This window comes from Haliaeetus albicilla, chromosome 20 (genome assembly GCF_947461875.1).
Source record: "Haliaeetus albicilla chromosome 20, bHalAlb1.1, whole genome shotgun sequence".
Lineage (NCBI taxonomy): Eukaryota > Metazoa > Chordata > Aves > Accipitriformes > Accipitridae > Haliaeetus > Haliaeetus albicilla.
The window spans coordinates 25,802,241-25,824,234 of NC_091502.1; the positions used below are offsets into that span (position 1 = coordinate 25,802,241).

The following is a 21,994-nucleotide window of genomic DNA, read 5'->3' on the forward strand; positions in this document are numbered from 1 at the left end:
GCCCTCTTGGGACTAAAATGATGCTTTCACCTCCTTTACATCCCATCCGGCTGAAAAATGCTCTGTTTTAATGGAGCCCACACATCTGCGCTGGGAGGGAAGAGGGCCAGGCTCAGCCTGAACGGACCCAGTGGAAATTGTTTCCTCTCTGCCTGGAACCAGCATGTCTGTAATTAAAACCTCACCCCATGTTATCATCCTCCCAGCCTTTCCGCAGCGTTCCAGGCTGTTTTTCAGAAACCCTGCTCTTCTCAGCCTCTGGTGCCAGTGCATGGAGCAGGGATCTAATTGGGGTTACAGCACACACAAAGCACTGACCGATTTTCAGCACTGAATGGCACCACTTGAACAGATGTAGCCCTGTTATTTTTCACCCAGAGAGCCTCTTCCATGACTGTTGTGCACAAGGGCTTGCTTTTTCAGTGCTGTCAATCCAAAAGTGCTTCTAGCACCCTGAGCACTGGGTTGCATGGCAGGGGAAGGGGCTTTGGTCTGCAGGTGATGTGTGTGAGCATTTTAAAGCCCAAACCCCTCTTGCACCCAAAGCAGACCTGCACATCTCCTCCCTTTCCTGCACAAATATTTGGGAACCCAAAACTCTGCAGTGCTGTGGCTGCAATGCCCATTCACAGCATTCTCAGGGCTTTGCTTCATATCTGCGTGATATTTTTTAGCCCTTTCTCAACTCTAAGCTGACAGATTTGGCTTTGCACTGGAGCGGACTAGGAGCACTCACATCCCTTACTGAAGGTATAAACTGAAAGAATGAGGAGTTCCAAAATATCATGTCAAAAAAAAAAAAGCATTTTTTTCATGCTATCATTATAAATAAATCAAGAGCAATGGTGACAGTTACAGTTCTCAGAGCGTGGGTCCAAGCAAAGAGAAAAACCACACTCCTAGGAGGAGACAGCTCACGTCATTCAGTTAGTAAACACTCTCCCTTACACAAATTCAGCATCTAAGGCAAGTGATTTATTTAAGGGATCAACTACCCACTGTGTTTTAAAATACAGTTTACATATTATCTTTGACAAGAAGATGATGTCAAAGCAGTTTGGTTGCAAGAGAGCCCAAGGGACTATCAAAATGTTTTAAGATGCTGCTGAGAGTAAAAAGAAGAATAATTTCCAGCACTGGGGGGAGCTGGCAACACCCTAAACTCCCCAGCACATCCCACTGGAAAGCTTGTTTTCAGCTCCTTCCAACTTTGCAAAATTTTCCACACCCGTGTCTTCTTCAGGCTGAATTTCCATCATTTCTATTTTGTGGAAAGTGGCAGCCAAATTCCTTAGCCACTTCCAAAAACAGCCAACCATAGAAACAAACAAACAAAACAACCACCAAAAAGCTTCCACATGATTTCAGCACCATTTCTGTTTTCGAATGCTGTTCACCAGGTAGCACACCTACCCCAAGCTCCGTTCCAGCCATGCAATGGAGACGTGAGGACACGTTACATCTATCAGCGAAAACAGGCAGGAGGTCTCCTTCAGCCTCACCTCCCACCTCGCCTTCCCTTTACCGTCATTAACAAGTCCATCTGAAGGACATCCAACGCAGCGTCAAACAGCTCTTGGAGGCGTACGATGGGAGCCCAATTTGTTAAGGGTTTGCCTCTCCGCAACAGGGAAACTCTACTCACCAGTTGATTTCATTGTAGTCGTTGTGAACTTCCCACCAGAAGTAAAACCAGACCAGGGTCAGGAAGAAGGACGAGGTGAGGATGAGGAACCAGAGGCGCTCCCACTGCGGATGGAAAGGCAAGTCAATGTTAATACTATGCTCTTTCAGGGCCAGTGCCCCATCCGCTCCCTCATCTCATCTCGAAGCTGTTGAGGTTGGATGGAGTAACTAGACATTTCCAAGGGCAGATTTAAGACCTTTCTGCCCTGGGGGAGGTGGGAGATGCGCCCCTGGTCCCCAGCTCTGGGCAGAGGGGTCACTTATATACATCCATTTTATGTAGGGCTGGGACAGCATTTCTCCAGCTCTCAGGGCATGTGGGACGAGGGGGGCATTTCTGGATACAGAACTGGTGGGTTTTGTTTGGTTGGGGGTTTGGTTTTTTGGTTTGCATTTTCTTGAGGCAATTTTTTAATTAACTTTTCTATTCACATGTGAGGGATGCATCTGGGCATCTTACTCTCTCATTGGTTCAGCCTAAGTGACTGAGTAGTTCTCACATGGCAAAGACTACGCAGCAGGTTAGTGATGCTACTACTACACAGACATATGAACCCTTACTCCTTCCCCCAGGGCACCCAGATCCTGAAGAGCCAAACCACCCACCCGCAACATTTATTCCCACCACCACCACATATGCAAGTGTTTTGCAAATAATATGGCAGGACGAGAGACCACACCAGCATCAAATGAAAGAGATTTGTGCTGACATTTAGTTTTAATGAATGTCTCAAATAATACTGAACACCACCACCCCCCCCCAAAAAAAAATATGCCTAAAACATCTGGTCAGTGCCCTGCTCCAATAGCATGGGTAAAATCCCAAACCACAAGGACATCCATGTAAAGAACAATGTTGCAAGAAAACTGTCCCTAACCAGCACCATTTTCACGCGCTCCTTGTTGGTTTTACTCTGCAGGCATTAAATAGTCCACACATGTTTCTGTTTCAACTAGCATCCAGTCTGTTTGGAAAAAAACACTGGAATAAATTCTTTATGGAAAATATTCAAATGAATCCTCTCTTCCCAGAATCAATAAGAAGGGATGAAAATTGAAAAAGTGTATGAACAACTCCACTACTATAAATTCCTTCCAGACCCTGAGCACAGCATTAATCTCTTTTGAAAATGCCCTTTTCTCTAGTGAACTGTCTCATGGCTTTTCAATTATGCAAAACAGTGTAACCAATATAAACACTGGTTTGGTGATATAAGAAACACTACTACTCTTTGCCTTCCCTTTCCATCTTAAGGGCTGAAGCTATTTACTCAACTGTGTATTGACTATTTTTCATCATGCATCACCCTGGATACCAATCTTGTGATACAGCTCTTCCTTGTATGCTCCGTCTTACAAAAAGTGCCAAAAGAAAGCAATAAAAAGGGTTGGAATTATTTAATTTTTGCTGCGCCAAAAAAAAATGATGTTTTCTGCTAGAAATTCCTAATTCTTGGCTGGGGTTATGGTTAAAACATTTTTTTAAGCTCAGCTCAAGTTTGTTAGCCAACTTCTTTCAAACCTCAGTAGCAGCAGGTGCCTAAGTCCCATCAGGGGCCTTTTGCTCCAGATATATGGGGCAAAAGGGAACAGAAAGAGGTACAGACTTCTACAGTGCAACTACTGAGTACATTCAAAACCACATGGCCAAACTGCTCTGCCATGAGCTTAGAGAGTATATGTATATATTACACACACACCTCCCCGCTACATTTACATGCAAGTAGCATAGCTTGTGTCAAGCTCTCCAAAACCTATTTTTGGTCTGTCCTTGATGGTGCACTTGCCAGATATATTTGCCTGACTGATTTTCTGAAAACCCAGTCAAATTCTTCAAGGGTTGACATACTTCAGTGAGTTCAAGCACAGTTCTGGGTGGGCTTTCGGAAGAACAGGGAACATCTTCCCAGCACCACTGATGCTATTCAGCACAAACCGAACCAGCATCTGAACCTACATGCACAATATATTGGATTTAGCCTGGGACCTGTAAAACCTCCCTCCAATAGCTCCTCATCAGAAGAGCTTTACAGGCCTCTGCTTTGCAAGCTCCCACACGCTTCAAAGCAAGGTGAAATCTGCAACGTGCAACAGCTTCAAGCCTCTACTGCCAAAAATAAAGACTTAAAATCATGTCATCCCCATCACTCAATCACAGCCACAAGTAGGTGGGGGAAACCATGCCACTTCACCTACAGAAATTCAGGCAGAACCACTAGCAAGTTTGAAGGTGCTTGAAAAACCATCCGTATTTTCAGCTCCATGAGATTTTATAAGAATGTCAGTACTGAAATTTTTGGCAGTTCTTCTAGAAAACGTTCCCTTCCCCCCTCTTCTCTTTCAGTTTCTCCCTCTTCACACTGGGATAAGATGAACATGCTCACTAGTTACCAATTACTTGTACTAAGCTTAACCATGCCCCACTCACACAGCACACAGTATTGTCCTGCAAATGAACCTGACCAAGCACATCTGGATTAGCACCTTCATTCCTATCAGGATGAATTTTGGAAGTAGCTCACCATTTTGTCCTGCTTTCTGTGTTCTGGTTCACATCACTGAAGGGCTTTGGGCGAAGCTAAACCAGAAGATGCGCTCCAGGAGTGAACCCAATGCACCTCAACTACCAGCGGGCACCCAGTCCACCGGACCAGATTCAAGCTAGTCCTAAGTGAGCACACCATCACTTCCGAAATGCTGGGACCATGGATGTTGGGATCTCAGCACCAGCTATGTCCTTCCACAAACCTCTTCTCTCCACCCACACTACTCACTAATGTGGAGGTAGCCATGATGTCTTACAGAATGGCACAAAACAGCATTAACCTCGTTATACCGACATTTAATTTTAAAGGAAAACAATAAATGAAGAGCCACCTTTTTCCTCCAGCTAAATGGCCAGAAGACACGTACCATGCGCTCAGTTAACTTCAAAAAAAGCCAACTGGTAGACAAACGACATCTTTGCAGAGCACACCCAGTGAGATGGCCACAGCCCAAAGAAGGATAGCGAGAGTATCAATTAAAATAAGAAAAGTGACTTTGAAGTGAGAATATTTTAAAGGATCCGGCACAGGTTGAAGATTTTGCACTGCAGAAGCACTTTCAAATACAGGCATCTTACACGTACCACTGTGCTTGTGATCTCAGGTCTATTATGCGGCCACTCCAGCAACGGGAGTAAGATTTCTTACTCCAAGAGTAGCTACAGACATAACCAGAAGAGCCCCCAAAAGGAAACAAATGAAGACAGACATGTTACCAAGTTGCAGTTTGTCAGTGATTTTCTAATATTTTTAAATCACAGAATCCTTAAAGAAAAACAAAACAAAACAAACAAAAAAATCAGCATTTCATCCACATTCTCCACCACTTTTGTGCATCCCCAATCCCCACCCTGTCAGGGGTACATAACCAACTCCAAAGTAAGGGATGATGGGGAAAAAAAAAGAAAAAAAAACAAATTAAAGGAACTTGCCACAGAAAGAGATGGTTTGTGATTCAACTGTGAAGTTGGCTCACAAATTTTACCTGCTATTGTGCTGCAAATTTTAACTTTACTTGTTTGAAACAGGCCTGAAATTCATGTTTTCAGAAATTTTCCAATTTGGGGATTAGTTTTGGCTAACCAAAGTCCGCGCCGGCCACTTTTGCTGCACCTCTCCAACCCAGAGGAAGGCCGCAGCATTATTTACCACCTGGCACTGGTGGTGCAGGAAAGCAGAGCAGCTCAGGAAGATTATTTTATTTCTTGTAAGATCTATAGGAGATATTATGAAATTCACCTACATACACACACTCCCACCTACCCCTCCTACAGGGACTATTACAATTTAGTCAAACTTGCTATATTAGAAGCGATGAGATTTCTCACCCATTTCTACCTTCTAGCTGATGACACATAACACTGGAAGACATCTCTTCACGCGATACCATTTGTAAACCAAAGAAATTCCTCAACCAACAAATCCATGCTTTTTAAAAAGTTTATTTAGAGGAAGGTCCCTGGCTGTCACTAGAAAGTGATCACTTGCTAAAACTAGCCACGTGCAGAGCTAATGCACGTTCGTCTGCCACAGCTATTCCCTGCTGAATTATGGGGCGAACACAACTCAAGGCTGTGCCGTTCTAGAGAAGCCAGAACCGCGTCCATTTGACAAGTTGTTTGATGAACCCTTATCAAGCCTTTAGATCAGCAAATTGTCAATTATATTCCCAAAAAGCAGGTCAGCACAGCATCAGGATCTAAATAGAATGCGATTCAGAATTAGAACAGAGAAAGAACATTCAAGATGTTAAAATCAAGATTGCCCAGCGTGAGACTCCATCGCTCAGAAGTGGCTGTCACTGCATTTACAGGTGCCCCTCTCCCTGAGGTTTAAAAATTTTTGTCATTAAGCTGGGTCTATCAGAAAATATGTCCCAAGCCCTGCGTGGAGCATATAGGCAAAACAGAGAGGTACAACATGTGAAACCACATTAAATTGCCTATTTACTCCTACGTATATCCCCAAAGGTCACTGAAATGCTGTGAAATGAGCTAAGCTGCCCCCCTCGCCCTTTCTTTGCGCCTGGCTGGAGGAAGAAGCTGCATTTTCAGAAGGGACAGTACACTGCTGGCGCAAGGTCTGCTCCATTAAAGCCAAGAAAACCCAAGGCTAGAGCCAGCTGATTTGCTGGCAGCCTACGGATGAAGCAGAGCATAAACATTTTGCTTCACTGAAGTAACCGGAGTCACCCCAGTTGACTCCAGTCCCGAAATACCCTCCCCTCCACCTGCGGCGGTCACTGCAGAGCTCCGTCAGCTCAGCCCAAGCGAGCAGCCGGACTCGCCCCCTTGAGATGCGCCTACGTCTCCTGACCTCGGGAGAAAACTGCAGGAGCCCCTCGGCAGCAAACCCACCGCCTCCGGCATCCAGAAGCGACGTCGAGTTCCAAAATGACCTGGAAGGAGAGAAGCCTGCTTCGAACCGTGAACGGGTGAGAGGAAATGCCGGCGCTGGATGGATTAGGGCTCCATTCCTCCACCCATTAGCTCATAGCAAACAACAGTCCAGCAATCCATCAACGTGGGCGAAGTTGGGTCCCGTCCAACTTGTGCATCCCTGGAAGCTTTCCGGTGAAGGAAGTCAATGCCACTGCTGTGAGCTCGCCCCAGTTTATACCAGTATAGCTCATCATGGCAGCTCACAAATGGAAACAGGTTTTTTTTACAGTCCCCCTTTTGATTCGCATCCAACTGTGAGGACTGCACCGACGCTCACATCAAACCCTCTGTGGCAGTAGGTGCCCAGAGCTCTCCCAGAGCAGCCAAAACCACAGCAGGATTTCGCCTAAAGGGCCTTAAATGTAGGCGTGAGGCTGGGGTTGCTTGGAAGCAAGGAGATGCAGACCAAAGCAGATTTCCTGATTAAGAGATATTTTCTTTAAAAGACTAAAAGCCAGGAAACATTAACAACTTTACACTAAGGCACCACTGAGGCCAGTCAGAGGAAACAAACTTCTTCCAAACAGTAGGTTAAGTCAGATAAGTGGAACAAGTGGAGTACCATAATTTTCTTTTTCACAACGCCCCATGTAAACCCTTCACAGAGAGTGTAAGGGGGCTTAAAAGAAGACAAGAATAAAGCTGCATTCACAATTCAAGTGAGTCAGGCCTACAGGTGCCTTGGTCTTTTAACAACATTGAATAAAACAGAAGACAGTTCTTCAAAAGAAGGGCTCAAACAGCAAAACGCAAAAAAAAAGCAAGAGAGGGAAACAAACAACTATTAATTCCCTTCAGACTTAAAGCTCCCTTAGCCTGGAGGGCCTCAAATCAAGAAAGATCACTAACATTTACAGAGAGAAGCCAAAAACCCTAAACCACAGAGCGAGAGAAAAAAAGAAAAAAAAAAAGCCCTTCACCACAGACCCCTATGTAAAGACCCAACCTTCATTTGAAGAGCAAAGACAGGAAAGATGGGTAGCATCTGCTACCAAACGGAAAGACAGTGTGACGGCAGGGAGGCTGAAGGGCAGCAAAAAGGATCAGTTGAGCACACCAAAATCAATAGAAAAACTCCAATTCACTTCCCTCCACTCTGGCTTTGAACCAAAAAATCTTTTATTGCTAGATTCATTATTTCAGGGAAGTGGATAAACTGAGTTCCCTTTCAATTCTGCATTCCTCTTGGCTGTTAATTTCTATTTCACACTGCACCAGGAAATCACTTGTCATTAAATGTTATTGGCAGAGCAGACTCCCTCCCTGTCGCATTGCTACTTCGAGCAGAACCGAGGTTTATTGTGCCAAAACTGTTCAGAAATCCCCTTCCTTCTTTTAAATACGTATTTCTTTCAACCTTCCTCTTAAAATATCTGGCTTTCCAAATGCAAAAACTGAGTGCTGCATGGTCCCATGTTTGGAAAAAGTCAGTGCAAACCAGAGCCAGAAAAACATCTGACTCGCTTCTCCACATTAAGACTGAGTTATAATAAACATTCTGTAGAGTAATCCAACCTAACAAGTTAGTTAAAATTATTTTTCCATTTCACCTGCTGATAAGATCTGTGTTTTGGTCAGAGGTTTCTGTGATCAGAGACAGTAAGCCTGTTTCTAATTAATATAACCAGCTACCGAAAAAATGCAGAAGTCACTCCACACTGAAAAAATAGCAAGTGTATTTATCTACAGCTACCCTGAACAAGAATTATTATCTATGCATATGTAAGGCTGTAGTAGCCTCCATGTACAGTCAACCAAAGGTTTGCTCCAAACAAAGGTTTTGATTAAATGATCTAAATTTGCTCTGGAGGAAGCTGGCCCTCTTCACTGGCTATATAAAGAGCCTCTAAAACCATCTTCTCACTTTCAACACCTACAACTAGACGGTGTGAATATCTCCCCACCATCCAACCCACAGATCTCTTTCCACCAACATTAATAGAAACACGTTCCACCTCCACTCCCCATGACCGGAGGGGATTTTCACGGTAACTTTGCGTACAAAGGGTGCTAAACGGTCTCAACTTTCAGCCTGCTCCCTCCAGCATCTCTGCAAATACCACCAGTCGAGCCAGGACCATGGTGACCCACGCAAGGTGGCAGATGTCCCAGCATAGCTTGTGCTTCCCAGTTAGAAATGAAGGAGCAGTCGGAGGGACAGGCTGGTTTCTGGAACTGCCAGTCATCTGACATGAAGAGGGCTCTTGTTCAAGTCAAAGCGCCTCTGGGAATTCATGGCTTTCGGTCTCGGTGGCAGACCCTACCCGTTCTCTGTCTCCCAAACACAGTAAACCTCCTGTTCATTCATTAAAAATAATTAAATAAGTAAATCAAAATCAAACTAGAGCAGGAAGAAGCTTTTTGACAATGTCTTCCCCCTCCCCTTTTTTTTTTGTCAGAAAAATTCCAGTTGTGAAAAACAGAAGCCTTTTATAGGAAATATAATATTTTAAAGCAATTTCTTGCTGAAGGGCATCTCAGCTTGAGGCTGGAATTTCTGCTCAGAGGAAACCGGAGAGAGACTGAGCCCTGCCAAAACCTGGCAGCGCATCGGTCAGGACATGCACAAGCAGATGGAGAACAACAGCACGTGGATCTGACCACACACACACACAAAAACATAAAATCAAATGTGGGCATCTTTCTCCAGTTCCACCCATCCAGCCATGCTACTGGAACAACTGCAGCTGCAAACTGGGCAATTTGGAAAAGTCAAAGGGGAAAACCCAGAAGTCTGGAGAGGTGATGTTACATGGTAAGGTGATGTTACATGCTGAGTTACATACATGTTGAATACCAGCCTATCATAACCCTAGCCACCAATCTCATTTGCTTTTTATTTGTATGCAACTCAACCTTGGGTCCATGCTTTCTTGGCTCCAGTCTTCTCCCCACCACAGGTCACATCCATAGTTGAGGAAAACCATCCTACATCAGTTCTGCCCTGCCAGCACCAGGAGCTCTAGACAAGGGCTATTTTAGACCACTTGGTTGATTTAATACACCCTGGTCAGATCCTTAGAATTGTAAGCAAGTATAATCCAGGAACAAACCAGGGTTACTCGATTTTGTTAGAAATACTTCAAAACCACTAGACTGAACAGTAACTTCAAACAAATTACGGCAGTACCTCCATAGCTCCACACAGATCAGGTGTCCAGAGGCTTCCCTCAGGCTATGGTGAGGTCTCCCTGAATCCCTCCTCTGCTCTTGGCCCCATCACCATACATCTAAACACTCCTCCTCCCATCGCTCCTTTTAAATCCAAGCCTTCACCCCAGAAGAAAGCACCAACCAGTTTAAACGCAGAGCTTGCAGAAGAGCTAAGCTACGTTAACCAGAGCAGGTGGGCGACCTGTGGATGAATCTCATCTCCATCTCCCTGCCACAAGATATTTATCATTTTCCTACAAGACACTGTAAATGTCCGTGCTGAAGGCTTCACATTCAGACAGCATTCACAGAGATATCCAATACAACCAGGCCCTGAGACTTGCAAATTCAGTAAGACAGAAAAGGTATTTTATCTTCCTGCAGTGCACGCCATGCTTGTGTCCCTAAATACCCACCAGCCCAGGCACCTGCCTTTAGCAAATAAATGGATGTTGTTGTCTACCTCAAGAGCTGGACTCGAATTGGTGCACCACCATTACTCAAGTGTGTTTTCAGGTTGTTTAAATTTACTCCCAGATACAATGAAGAGTTTACTAGTGAGTCTTCACGACAGTATTTTCTGACATTTTCAAGAATCAATTTCCTGCAGGCATTTATCAGTATTAGCTTAGAGCAGAAAGGAGGCAAGCTAACATTTATCCAACGAATACAAAAGAAAAATTGATGGCATGATGCTTCATTTCCGGATTACCCAATTGGACCTCATTCGAACAAACAAAAGAAAATCTTCAAGCAAGTTATTAAATCATTGCTGAAGATGAAAGATGACTACATCTCCCAGCTGCACCCATTAGAACTGGGAACTGAGGATAAACAAGAACAAATATCAGCTGAGGCATTTTATCAGCGTACACAATACTTCGGTTCCTACTGTGAAATTACAAAATTTCATTAATAACTCATGGTATGTGAATGCACAGTCCTTAAAACAGCTACTTGCGTACTATAAATACGAACAGTTTTCCACCCCAGTTGATTTTGAGCTCATTAGCTCTGATCAGTCTCAGAGATCAAATGCAGACCCCAATAAACATTTACAGATAAAATAAATGAGGCAGCAAGGGGCCTCTGGCAGGCTCTGCTCTAAACGCCCACTCAAAGCAAGGCCAGCTGAGGGCAGGTTGCTCAGGGCAATGTCCCAGCAAGGTTCGAATGGCTCCAAGGATGGAAATTCCCACCTTCCTCTGGGTCCTGCTCCAGGGTTTGACCACCCTCATGGGGAGAAACTTTCCTACTGCCTGTCGGGAATTTCCCTTGAGGCAGCTTGTGTCCCTTGCCTCGTGCCAAGAGCCATCTTCTTCTCCACAGCCGCCCCCTCGATAGCTGCAGCGAGCAGTAAGGTCCCCCCTTCCCTTCTCCTGCTGCACACCCCCAGCTCTCAGCCTCTCCTCGTACGTCCCAGGCTCCAGCTCCAACCAGTTTGGTGGCCCCACTGGGCTCGCTTCCCTCTGTCATTGCCTGCCTTGGTTTTAGGGAGCCCCAAACCAGACTGAGTGCTCAGATGTGGTCTCTCAAGCGTCAGCAGAGAGGAAAACCCACATCCCTCAAGCTGCTGGCTGCGCTGTCACTATTACAGTCCAGGATGCAATCAGCCTTCACTGCCGAGAGTACATCCAATAGCTGAATCTCATATCGCAGAGGGATGTAACAAAGGGAAAGTACCTTGCGCTCCAAGGATCTGAAGCATTTAAGTGAGCAAATCAATATCTTTGACTAGCAGATGTTGACCTACCAGACCTTACGTACGTCAGGAACAGAATCGAGGCGCCCAGGCTTCAATTCCCTCACCTGGAACAGGCTGCAGAGGGATGAGTCTTTCATCCCTCTGTTGGATTTAAGACTTGTGAATCCAAGAGAGCGTAGGCAGCAGTCTGCGGGACTCCCCAGTGCATCGGTGCGCTCTCATAGTACTTTGTAATCTGTCCAAAGGCTTCATCATCTCCATCTAACAACCATGACCACGAACATCTGGTGCAAAACTCCACTTGAACACATTCTCCAGCTCTTGCTTTTTACTCTTCATCCTCAACTTTCTCTCCTCTCCCCATCTTTGTTTAGTACTTCGAATCTCATAAGGTATGGGACTTTTTTCCATTTGCTACAGCCTTCTCCAGGTAGGAGATGGACTAATTGGAAGGATACATCTGTCAACACAACCGATTTGAGCCAGTCTGGCCACTTCGTAAACGCTGCAAAGGTTTTGGCTGATTCATTACTCCTAGGTAACACGCTGTGGTCTTGCATAAGAGGCATGTGCCAATAAATAAATAAAGGGGGGGGGATTGGATCTAACAGACAATGGATCTGAAGACGGAAAAAAATATTCCTGCCATTCTGGCTGCCGAGGCTTCAATAGCTAACCAGATGCTTCCTAAAGTAAGTCATTGCACATCTCAGACATATCTTATTTGATTATTGTAAAGACTAGGCTAATAGCTCTCTGCACACTTTGTTAGAGAAGACCATGAATGGAGATTTCTGAGCTGTGACATGCTCCATTTACAATTCAATTTAGCAGGTCAAAGAAAGTGGCAGAGAACATATTCTTGAAATATGCGTTCCTGCTGGGGCCGCCGTAATTGAACTGTAGATCAACAGATGCAACAAAAAGAGAGCCAAATCGCTAAAAATAACATTATTACACTTTGTAAAACACCTCGGCTCCCAGCCTCCAAAAACACAACCAGAAAGGTTCATCAGGCAGGACTGCTAATTCCCTGCAGGCTTCAGGGCTTGCAGCCTTGCGAAGTTGAGGAGCAATTGGGCAGTTTTGCTAGCCCAGACAGCAAGCAAAGGGATAAAGGTATCCAAACTAAGGGAGAACCCATACTTGCCTGCCCCCTCTTTCCCTGCCACACTCTGCCATTACAGAGGACCAGTTTCTCTCCAGGTGTACCTCACTGAACAGAGGCAGCACCTAACCGTATCCCAGCAGCTGCGTTCGTCACAAAAAACGCTGCCAACTCTCGACGACGGCGCTGCAGCGGGAATTCCTGCGCCGTTCCAGAGACGGTGCACAGCTGGAGCCAGGGCTGTTTCTGGCTATTAGTGGCCCCAGGGGACTTTCTGCAGTAATAATAATGTCCTGGACCAGCCCTGCCTCCTGCAATTACATCCTCCGGCTTTCATTCAGCGCAGAGGTAAACAAAAAAATCCCCTGGGAGCCTCTGATTCGTGAGAAAAGAGCACAGAGTGATAGGGGTTCCCCAATCTACCCCCCGCAGCACGATTTACTTCCACAGCTCCTGACAATGTGGTTTTAATCTACTGGATCTTTCGCAAACAACATAACCAGAGATACCCAGTGTTTCTGCCCATACCAATGGAAGGATTCGAGTATTACAAACCTATTACTGACGCTAATGAGGCGCTACTCCCTTTCTCTTTACCAAACGATTTGCATATTTGGAGGGCGAAGGGAGGCAGCTATCTTTTCTAGTCTAAATAGGTCCAGCTCTGTCAGTCTCTACTGATGAGGCTCATCTAGAAAAAAAACAAACACAGCCCATCACTCTTGCCCAGACCAACTAGATAAGGTCCAAGCCTTGCCTGAAGCGGAGCACCTTGCTGGGCACAGCATCCCCGCTGAGCTCTCATCAGCATCAAGCAGCAGGAGGACCGCATGCTCGATACCTCCCGAGGATGTTATTCCTGCTAACGCATTCCAGTCTCATGATAGTCCTTTTTGCAGGCACATAATGTTGTTGACTTGCATTCAGCTTATGGTTCACTTTAATTAAGGCACCAACATCCTGGGGCAATGGGTTTTAAGATTAAAAATAGGTTTAATAAAAAAGGACTATGTAAGTTAACTAAGAATAGAGCCAATGAAGGCTATTAAATTTAACAGCCTCAGTACCACCCCTTACTCAAGAAATCTCAGAAAAACTGATTTCCAGGAGGAGGATTGTTTTGTGCACATCCTGGGGGTTTTGGAAGGTCTTTCCTTAGCTGTCTGCTTCTGGCCCCGGTTAGAAATAGGACATTTGGCTAGATGGGTCCTATACCAGGCCTAGAAAAGGATGTAGTCACTAAAAACACCACATACCTTCAGCAAAGCTATGGCCCAACCACCCTGCATCTCAACAGATCACTTACGCCAGAGGAAAAAAGCTCTGCATTAGCCTTTGTTGATCCTATTTCTGTCCTGGCCCCAGACTGCTTTTGCAGTTTGTCCAGCTCAGTCTAATCCCAGGCTCTGACGTGCCTCCAGCTCTTTGCTCTTATGAGTTTATGAGTTTAATAAGCATGGCTTTCATTAGGAAGAATGGCAGATAGGATAAATACTGAATATTTATCCCTATTTAAAAAGAATCACTGTGTTGCGGGAGTGTTTACAGGAATTCTGTTGTAAATTGTTCTGGTTCAAAGCAAATAGTCTTATCCCAAGTAGTCTGGTACAGATGTCAAATGGTTTCAAGGGCAAAGGACTAGACTGGGAGAAGAAACAGCCAGTAAGCTGATTCTTTGGACAATTTATTCCCCTTGCTGCATCTTACTCTTGGCAGCAAACGTCTGCAAACCAACACTAAACATGTTACTTTGTCATGATGTTTGGCACAAAAAAAACCCCCAAGGATTTCTTTGCTGGTTGAAAGGGTAAGAGCATCACTAGCCAGTGCTGGAAGACGAACACCTGACAGTAAAAGAGGCAATGGGTAACATTCTTGATATCAATATGAGGTCTTCCACCTTCCCTCAAAAGCAAAGATAAATAGCCTGCAACCTGAAAGGAGGAAGAGTCAAAGGAGAGATGCAAAGAAAGCAGGACCAGCCGTTCGCAGAATGACCAAGAAGCCCACCCTGGCAGTGGCGATCTGAAAGGGGTCCTGTATCCCACTCCCAGTTAGACTCCGTTTGGGTCTAGGAAAATCCTGCTTGGCTCCCTGCTTCATACGAACAACAGATACCAACACGTGGTACCTCCAGACAAGGGGACGGGCTAATGCACGTGAAATCTGCCATCCCCAAAGCCAGGCTTGTCTCACAGTGGTCATTTTGCTCCACCTGCAGAGAGGACCGTGCCCCCACCAGCAGATGAAGAAGAAGGAAGCTAAACCAGGAGCATCACCAAAAGCGGTGCCAAAAGGCAAGCCAGAACATTTCCTCACGTGGAAGTCCACATAAGCTCTTCTCTTTCCATCAGGGTCACAACTAACAGGCGACAACAGCTTAAAAACGGCATTTGGAAGGGCAGACTATCCAGCTATCCTGCCAGTTGAGGGCAGCAGCATCGGAAGCTATAAAGGAGTAGATATCTAAATGTTTGTGTTATTCAGAAATCAATGTCCGGAAGGCAGAAAAATGATGATGACAGTAAGCAAAAATTATTGGCTAATAAAAGCTGCAGCAAAGAAGCTGAAGATCTGACTTACGCAAGGTCCCCTTTCCACTTTCCAGCAGCTCTGACAAATCACACATCACTGTTGTTGCAATTGGGCGTTTTCTGTGATGTTTATAATTCTGGCATAGCAAATTCAAATTATATAACAACAATTCTGCCACGCTTGTCTAGAGGGAAGCCACAAGATTCCCCTGCAGCTATTTCCTTTCACTACCCATCACCATGACTAAAATGCAGGCGGCCAACTTGCAGACAAGAGAAGTAAGTCGTTTCCATCCTGTTTTAAGCAGGAGCAAGAGCCCAATTGCTCTATGCATGTGTTGAAATAGGCATTGCAACTGCTTTGTCTCCTGGTGCTTTCCAAAGGCAGGCCGGCACATGACTATTCAAATCCAAAAATAACGGTACTGCCCAATTAAATCTATTTTTCTTCTCCTTATTTACCGTATGACCATCTGCAGCAAAAGCACAAAAACACGCAATGAGCAGAGGACATTGCAAGTGAGATGAGGTACAGAGCCCCCAGGGGAGGGACATTAACGATTCACTTTTCCGGAATCAGAGCAAACTTAACATTTCTGCTGGGATGCCCAGTGGGTGCCCCTGGAGACAACCAAAGCATGCTGGGAGAATGCTCTTTGGAGAGAAAGCTCAGTTCATTCCCTTGCCATAAAATTGTTTGCAATTTCAGAAAAGGCATTTTAATCTCTCATTCTCACTCTGTAAAAACAGGAATAATTATCCTTCTTATCAAGAGCTGCACATTGATTAAAGCACTTCAAGTCCTCCAGTGGAAGGTGTTGCAGAAATAGCAAGTCTGCCACACTGCTGTTTCTGTACCTTGCTGTACTCGAGATTTTTCAAAGCAGCATCACGGCCAGCCTGACTTTCCACTCTCCTTTAAGAAGCGAACCTGAAGAGGACATTTGCTGGAAGTTCAAAAGAGCTCACACTGAAAATAACCCAGACAGTCAGAGTTCAAGGTTTTTCCTGGTTTACTGCTCTTTGGTTGTAAAATATGCCAGCCAAAAGCGCTAATCTTGCAGCTTTCCTATGTGACACTGGACATTTTGCATGAGGAACCTGCTTTCACACAATCTCTTTGCACAACCCAACATAGATATTTAGCAAGTTGGAGATAAAGCCACTGTTCTGGCCAGGAGACGGATGGACCAGACAGATATTGTGCATAGGAAAAACAGCTCGGGGAAGTATGTGGGGAAAGAATTCCCAAAGCATCACTGTCTTGTAGCCTGGGATTTTATAGACAACAAACATGGCTTTTGGCTCCACATCTAGGATAGATGCTAGTAAAAAATATTTCCAAGCCCAGGAATAGACCATGACACAGGCACCGCTCGCAGTGTCAGCAATACCATCCCAAAAGATACTCCTACCAAAACCACACACAACCTCTCTCCTGCTATGGAAGTGACTAAGGCAGCCATTTGCTTCAGCCCAAAATTAGGCACAACCTGCATCGTACCAAGGTATAAAGCCTGCATTCAATGATCCTTCACCAGCTTTCTCATGGAGCAAAGGAATGTCGTTCCTTGACATAGGTCAAGCCACAATCCACCCTCCGTGATAAGTAACAGCAGAGTTTGAGCTCTCCCCTACACTACCACAGATTTAAAATGTCCAGAGGACTAATACATATATATATTCATTACTCACTTCCTCAACTGTCCACGAGTTTAAAAAAAAAATTAACTGCTCACAAAGTTGCTTTTATAGGCATAAAAACAGACTTCTTTATAGAGGAGCCAAAAATGCTGTGAGCATATTTGACAAACGGCTCAGTAAGAGCAGGGCTGGCCCCCCTGGGTGTAAATGTTGATTTTTGCAGCTAAGGGAGAAAGGGTGCAATTGCAGAGGCAGACAGCTGCAGGGCTCTGCCTGCACCGGCGTTTTGTGGATGTGCCACCTCCTCCCTGCACAGAGTGGGCTGGGAAAGCAGATCAAGTGTTGCCACTTTATGCCGGTTTTCATCAACTAGGCACTGTGTTGCAACCCATAAAACCCACCTCCAGTTCGTGGATGACCCAGACAGGCAGGCAACGGCACTTTCCTGACAGTTGAGCCCCTTGCTGTGAATCTGAGCTGCAGGAGGAGAACCCAACCCATGAAGCTACGCAAACAAGAGGGGGAAAAGGAGAGGAGGGGATCACAGCAACATCCCACCCCTGCAGCTCAGACCCTAGTATACCATCTTCTCTCTCATCTTTTAGAAAGCTGAACCAGACAATTCATCTGGCTGGTCTTTCATTAGCCCTCCCCATTGTGATTAATGGGAATAAAGTTGTTTCTCCTATGGCATTAATTTATTGTCATATCTTACTGGACACCAGGAGAGACAAGGCCACGATCTGAGCAGTGGTGGCTATCAGCCCAGCTGTCCCAGCACAACCTCAGGGAATGGCCACAGGCTGCCACATCCATCGGAGGGTACCGCTCCCTTTCCATCCCAATTAATCCACAGTAAGCTGTGGTCTCTACGAAGCTCCTTAAGGCATAAGGTAACCTGGCAGACAGGCCAATAATATCCCCGACATACAAGCGCAGAAGCTGGAGCACCAGGGCAAGGGACAGTAGGACTCAATATCTAGAGTTTCCAGAGACCAGCTCAAGCCTTTGCACCCACCAACCCTTCCCAGGTCGGCATTAAAACAGTCAAAAGAAACCCTCATCAGGCATCTTGTCCTTAATAAAAACTTCAGTGGAAGTGGCAGGAGAGAAGCAGGGAGGTGAAACCCATCCAGGCATTAACAGCTCAATACATGGATACCCTTCAAGGTACTTTCCTCAAATGAAAGACCCTTGCAGAGAGTCTGAGCAGCCAGTGTGGGCATGCAGGTTGCCACAGGCTTTTTCTTCTTTTCCACTTCAGAAGTTTAAAAGCAGCTCTTCAATCTATTTCTTGTTACACGGTGGAAGGGAACCTTGGCAGACAGTCAAGATGCTCTACGGGCTGCTGACCACATTGCTATCAGAAGCAATTTTTTCTCCCCCTACTCTGTTCAGACCATGACAATTATCTTGGACTTGAAGGAATAATGAGGGGAAATAAATGCATAGTAAAGAGGAAAAAAAAAATTGGATTTTTCATTAATTTAATTTTTGCCTCCCCCAAAAAAAGCTTTCCAAACCATTTCTCCTCCCTGCAAGAGTATAATTGCTTGTGCAACAAAACCCACAGCAGGAAGGTTATCCGCACAGTCACTGAAAAGGCATCTGTCACCTCTGTGGGCTTTGACATCAAAATCGCTAAGTAGAAGATTGTATTGTTGAGGGAGATGTTTTAGGGGATGAATGGTCTAGCAGGACGTAGCTCTGCCTTTACTTGCTAGCTGGGCTTTTGGGGGCCCCAAGCTCTTCAGTGCATCTCAGAGCATCCACATTTTTTGAGCAAGAAACAGCTGGTGAGGACAGGATGCCTAATAATTAATAGCTACAGCAGTTACGGTTCATAATTACAACTAATTATATCAAGGCATGTTAGGCATAAGAAACCTGCTTATGGCCTGCTTACTGTTCATACTGACAATACAGCCAGCATTGCCTACACAAAGCACAGGGTAATGGAAAAGTAAAGCTGGACTTACAAACCCACAGCCAAACACGAGGCTGTCAACTGTCTGCCTGCAGGACACCCGTCCAAGCAATCGGGTTTCTTTGTCACAGGAAATATCCAAATTATCTACGGCACCTCAGCTCCCATTTCAGTGGGACTGATGGAACTTCTAAATGTAGCATACGCAAAGCCATATTTCCAACTTTTTTTATAGACCTGGTAAAAATCACTCTTCAGCCATCAGGTTATTAATGCTTCAAATAAACTAAGAGAATATGACAGGTATTTTGCAGAGATACACAAGGACTCTTTGTTCCTTCCTATCCAAAACCAGGCAAGGAAGCGCAGAGGCAGGAGGTGGGTCTGCTGTTTAAGTTTACAAGCTCCAGAGGAGACTCACCTTGGACTTACTCCAGTACCAAACATGCTGCAGCTATCAGAAAAGGCAAATAAAATGAAAAGCAATGGCTCTAAAGCTAAGAATAAGCAGTAGCTCCCGCCTCCCTAAGGGATGCAATCTTTTGAATTTTCTTGTCACATTTAATAGCAAACTGGTTGTGTTTTATTAGGAAACTCGTGACAAAGAAAAGACAAAGACAGACTGAACTGTGAGCTTTGGTCACAGAAGCAAGGTGGCCCCGAGCCCCATCTCCCCGACAGGCACAGCTGACCAGCAATCGCACACACAGGGCCTGCGATTTCCAGTAACACAGGGTTGTTCCCCACCGGTCTTCAGACTCTGCCTGAATTATTCAGGCAAAGGCTCTTCCATCATCTCCCTCAACATTCTAGCTCCAAATGATCTCCATTAGATGCTGAAAGCTCAAGGAATGCTAGCACCATCAACCCGACCCTGAAAGACAGATGAATTTTCAATTATCTGTCTCATATTACAGGGGGCATCTCCCAAAGCATTTGCTGGCCATGGCCAGTAGCCCTGGGAGTAACACAAAGGATTGACAGGATAAAAAGATGGAGCCAGTTCCTGCCTGGCATTAGAAACATTTTTTCCACCAGCAAAAGGGCATGAATCTTTGATGAGCAAAGCTTTTCTGCCGATTGTTCATCCATTAAGTAAATGTCAGAACTGATTTCTCCAGCCCAGTACCCTCCCAAAAGTCCTGCCTAATGCAATGATTGCACTATGCCAGACAAACAAACAAAAAAAAAAGGGGTTAATAAATCACATGGCGGCAGCCTGGAAGCAGGCTGCGACCACAGCCCAACCTAATTTACAGTTGAGCTTGCAGGAGGCGAGAGACAGGAAAAAGGTGGAACATGACCCTCCCAAACCTCCAATTAGGAACCCACAGGGAGAACTGCATACAGATGTTGGTATTTCCAACAAGAGAACTGTTGCCAGAGACAGGCGCTAAAATATCCAGTTTAGCCAATTCTCCAACGTAACAGATGCTGGACCACTTAAACGAGCAGATCGAGCTTGCTGGTCCCTTACACAATTCATATCATGTACTCCAAGACATATCCAAGCACACCACCTCCATTTGGCTTGATAGACCCATGCCTGAAAAATGCAACAAAGGAATGAAAAGGTCTCTCTTCACTTCAAAATACCCAAAGGCATAGGTTGCATGAATGGGAAACTATGAGCCAAATTCTCTCACCTTTCGGCCAAAGCCCATGCGTTAATGCAGTTTAAGACCAGAACCAGCCCAGCCCAATTTTACACTCAGTTCTGCTCAGTGCCACTTGACTATTCACTGGAAGTATTTATTCAGCAATCGTTTGAATGGCTGGGAAAACGGTCCTCCACTGCTTTCTCCCCACTGGTGGTGGTCCTCCAACTCTTGTCCAGAAGTTTGGGTTGTGCTCAGACAGACGGAAGCTCTCTCCTTGCACATCGCCTGCATTAGGAGGCCTCCAGCGAATGATTTAGACTTCAGAGGAACCGATAGATTTATTCTTGTGGCCAAATCTTTTTTCTCCTTGATATGCTTAACGCTGTCTGCAAAATGGAGTTATTAGCATACAGTGTTCCCCAGTGATTGGCATTTCACAAGCAGATGAGTATGTAGGAAACCACAAGGCAGATGCGGTAGCTGCCTGGGGTCATGCAAGAAAGAGTATAAAATAAATATGTCAGAATCACACAATAGCTTGAAGAAGGTTGAACTCTGAGTTTTCTGCTGGCAGGTATTTAAAAAAAACAAACTCTGCCTTATCAAATCTAAGTTCTGTGGTACACTAAAAATGCTTTATGTGTACGGTTGGATAATAAATGGAGTATACAAAATCAGTACTAACCGAAATCTCATCTCTGCTTTGTCACAGGGCTTGATACAGCAAAAAATAAGGGGCTTTCTTCTTTAACCTGTTGCTCGCACTGGTGGAGTAAGGAGTTGAGCATCCCACTACTCCACCGTCATATGCAGGGAAGTCCAGGCACACAGTTAAATGTGAAATCTTACAACTGAGATGGAGCATCCCTTCGATGGACTAGCAAGGGCTCAGTATGATGAGCCTATCTTTCTTCCAAGTATCTCAGCTTCACCCTTTCAATAGACACTATTACGTATATACCTCAAACAACCATCACTTGGGAGGTTTCCTAGGTTAGAATCACTAAACACTTGCTAAAGGAGAGACAGATGTTCCATTTGGTGCAAAGCAGCATCTAAAAAACCACCATCCCTGCACCAGCTATGGACTTGGGATCCGCAGGACTCACACAGACACCCTGCACTCACAAAACTTGGTTGCAAGGGCTAAACATCCCCAAACAGCTTTGAAAGCAACGGGACATGACTTCAGAGCAAGGTTCATGCCTTCATTCATCCAGGCTCAGCCAAACTAGTCCCACCCTTCTCTGAATTTCAGATCATTCAAGGGCTGTATTCCTCAAGTGTAATGCAGACGTCTCCCCTGCACTGGATTATGAATAACACAAGCACCTTGACCATCTCCAGACTCTCAACTGATATTAGAGCCATGCCGTCTGGGTGACTAAAAGCTTTGGCTGTGCTCCCTACGGAGCACAAAGACTCCTGTCCTACTTTTCGCTCACTTTAACATAAAAATTCCCAGGAGTTTCTTCTACCAAGCTGCTTCTCAGAAAGCATTCGAGAGCAACAAAGGAAGGTCTGCTCTGTCAGCCAACAAACTTACAGAGAAAAAGGATCTACACATAAATCAAGGCAGAAATTAGCCCACTCTGACATGTACACAAGCATCCCTTTCATCACCATCATCTCGCATATATTCCTAAATC

General features: G+C 45.1%; 1 protein-coding gene across 4 annotated transcripts in view; it reads right to left on the minus strand.

Annotated features, from left to right (window-relative positions):
* Positions 1-21,994, minus strand: part of GDPD5 (glycerophosphodiester phosphodiesterase domain containing 5) — a 169,108-nt gene that overhangs the window by 48,029 nt on the left and 99,085 nt on the right. For all 4 annotated transcript variants that reach the window (XM_069808635.1, XM_069808631.1, XM_069808633.1 and 1 more), the window contains exon 3: positions 1,646-1,749. In XM_069808635.1, coding sequence (XP_069664736.1) covers positions 1,646-1,749 — 104 coding nt within the window. The remainder of the gene's footprint in view (positions 1-1,645; positions 1,750-21,994) is intronic.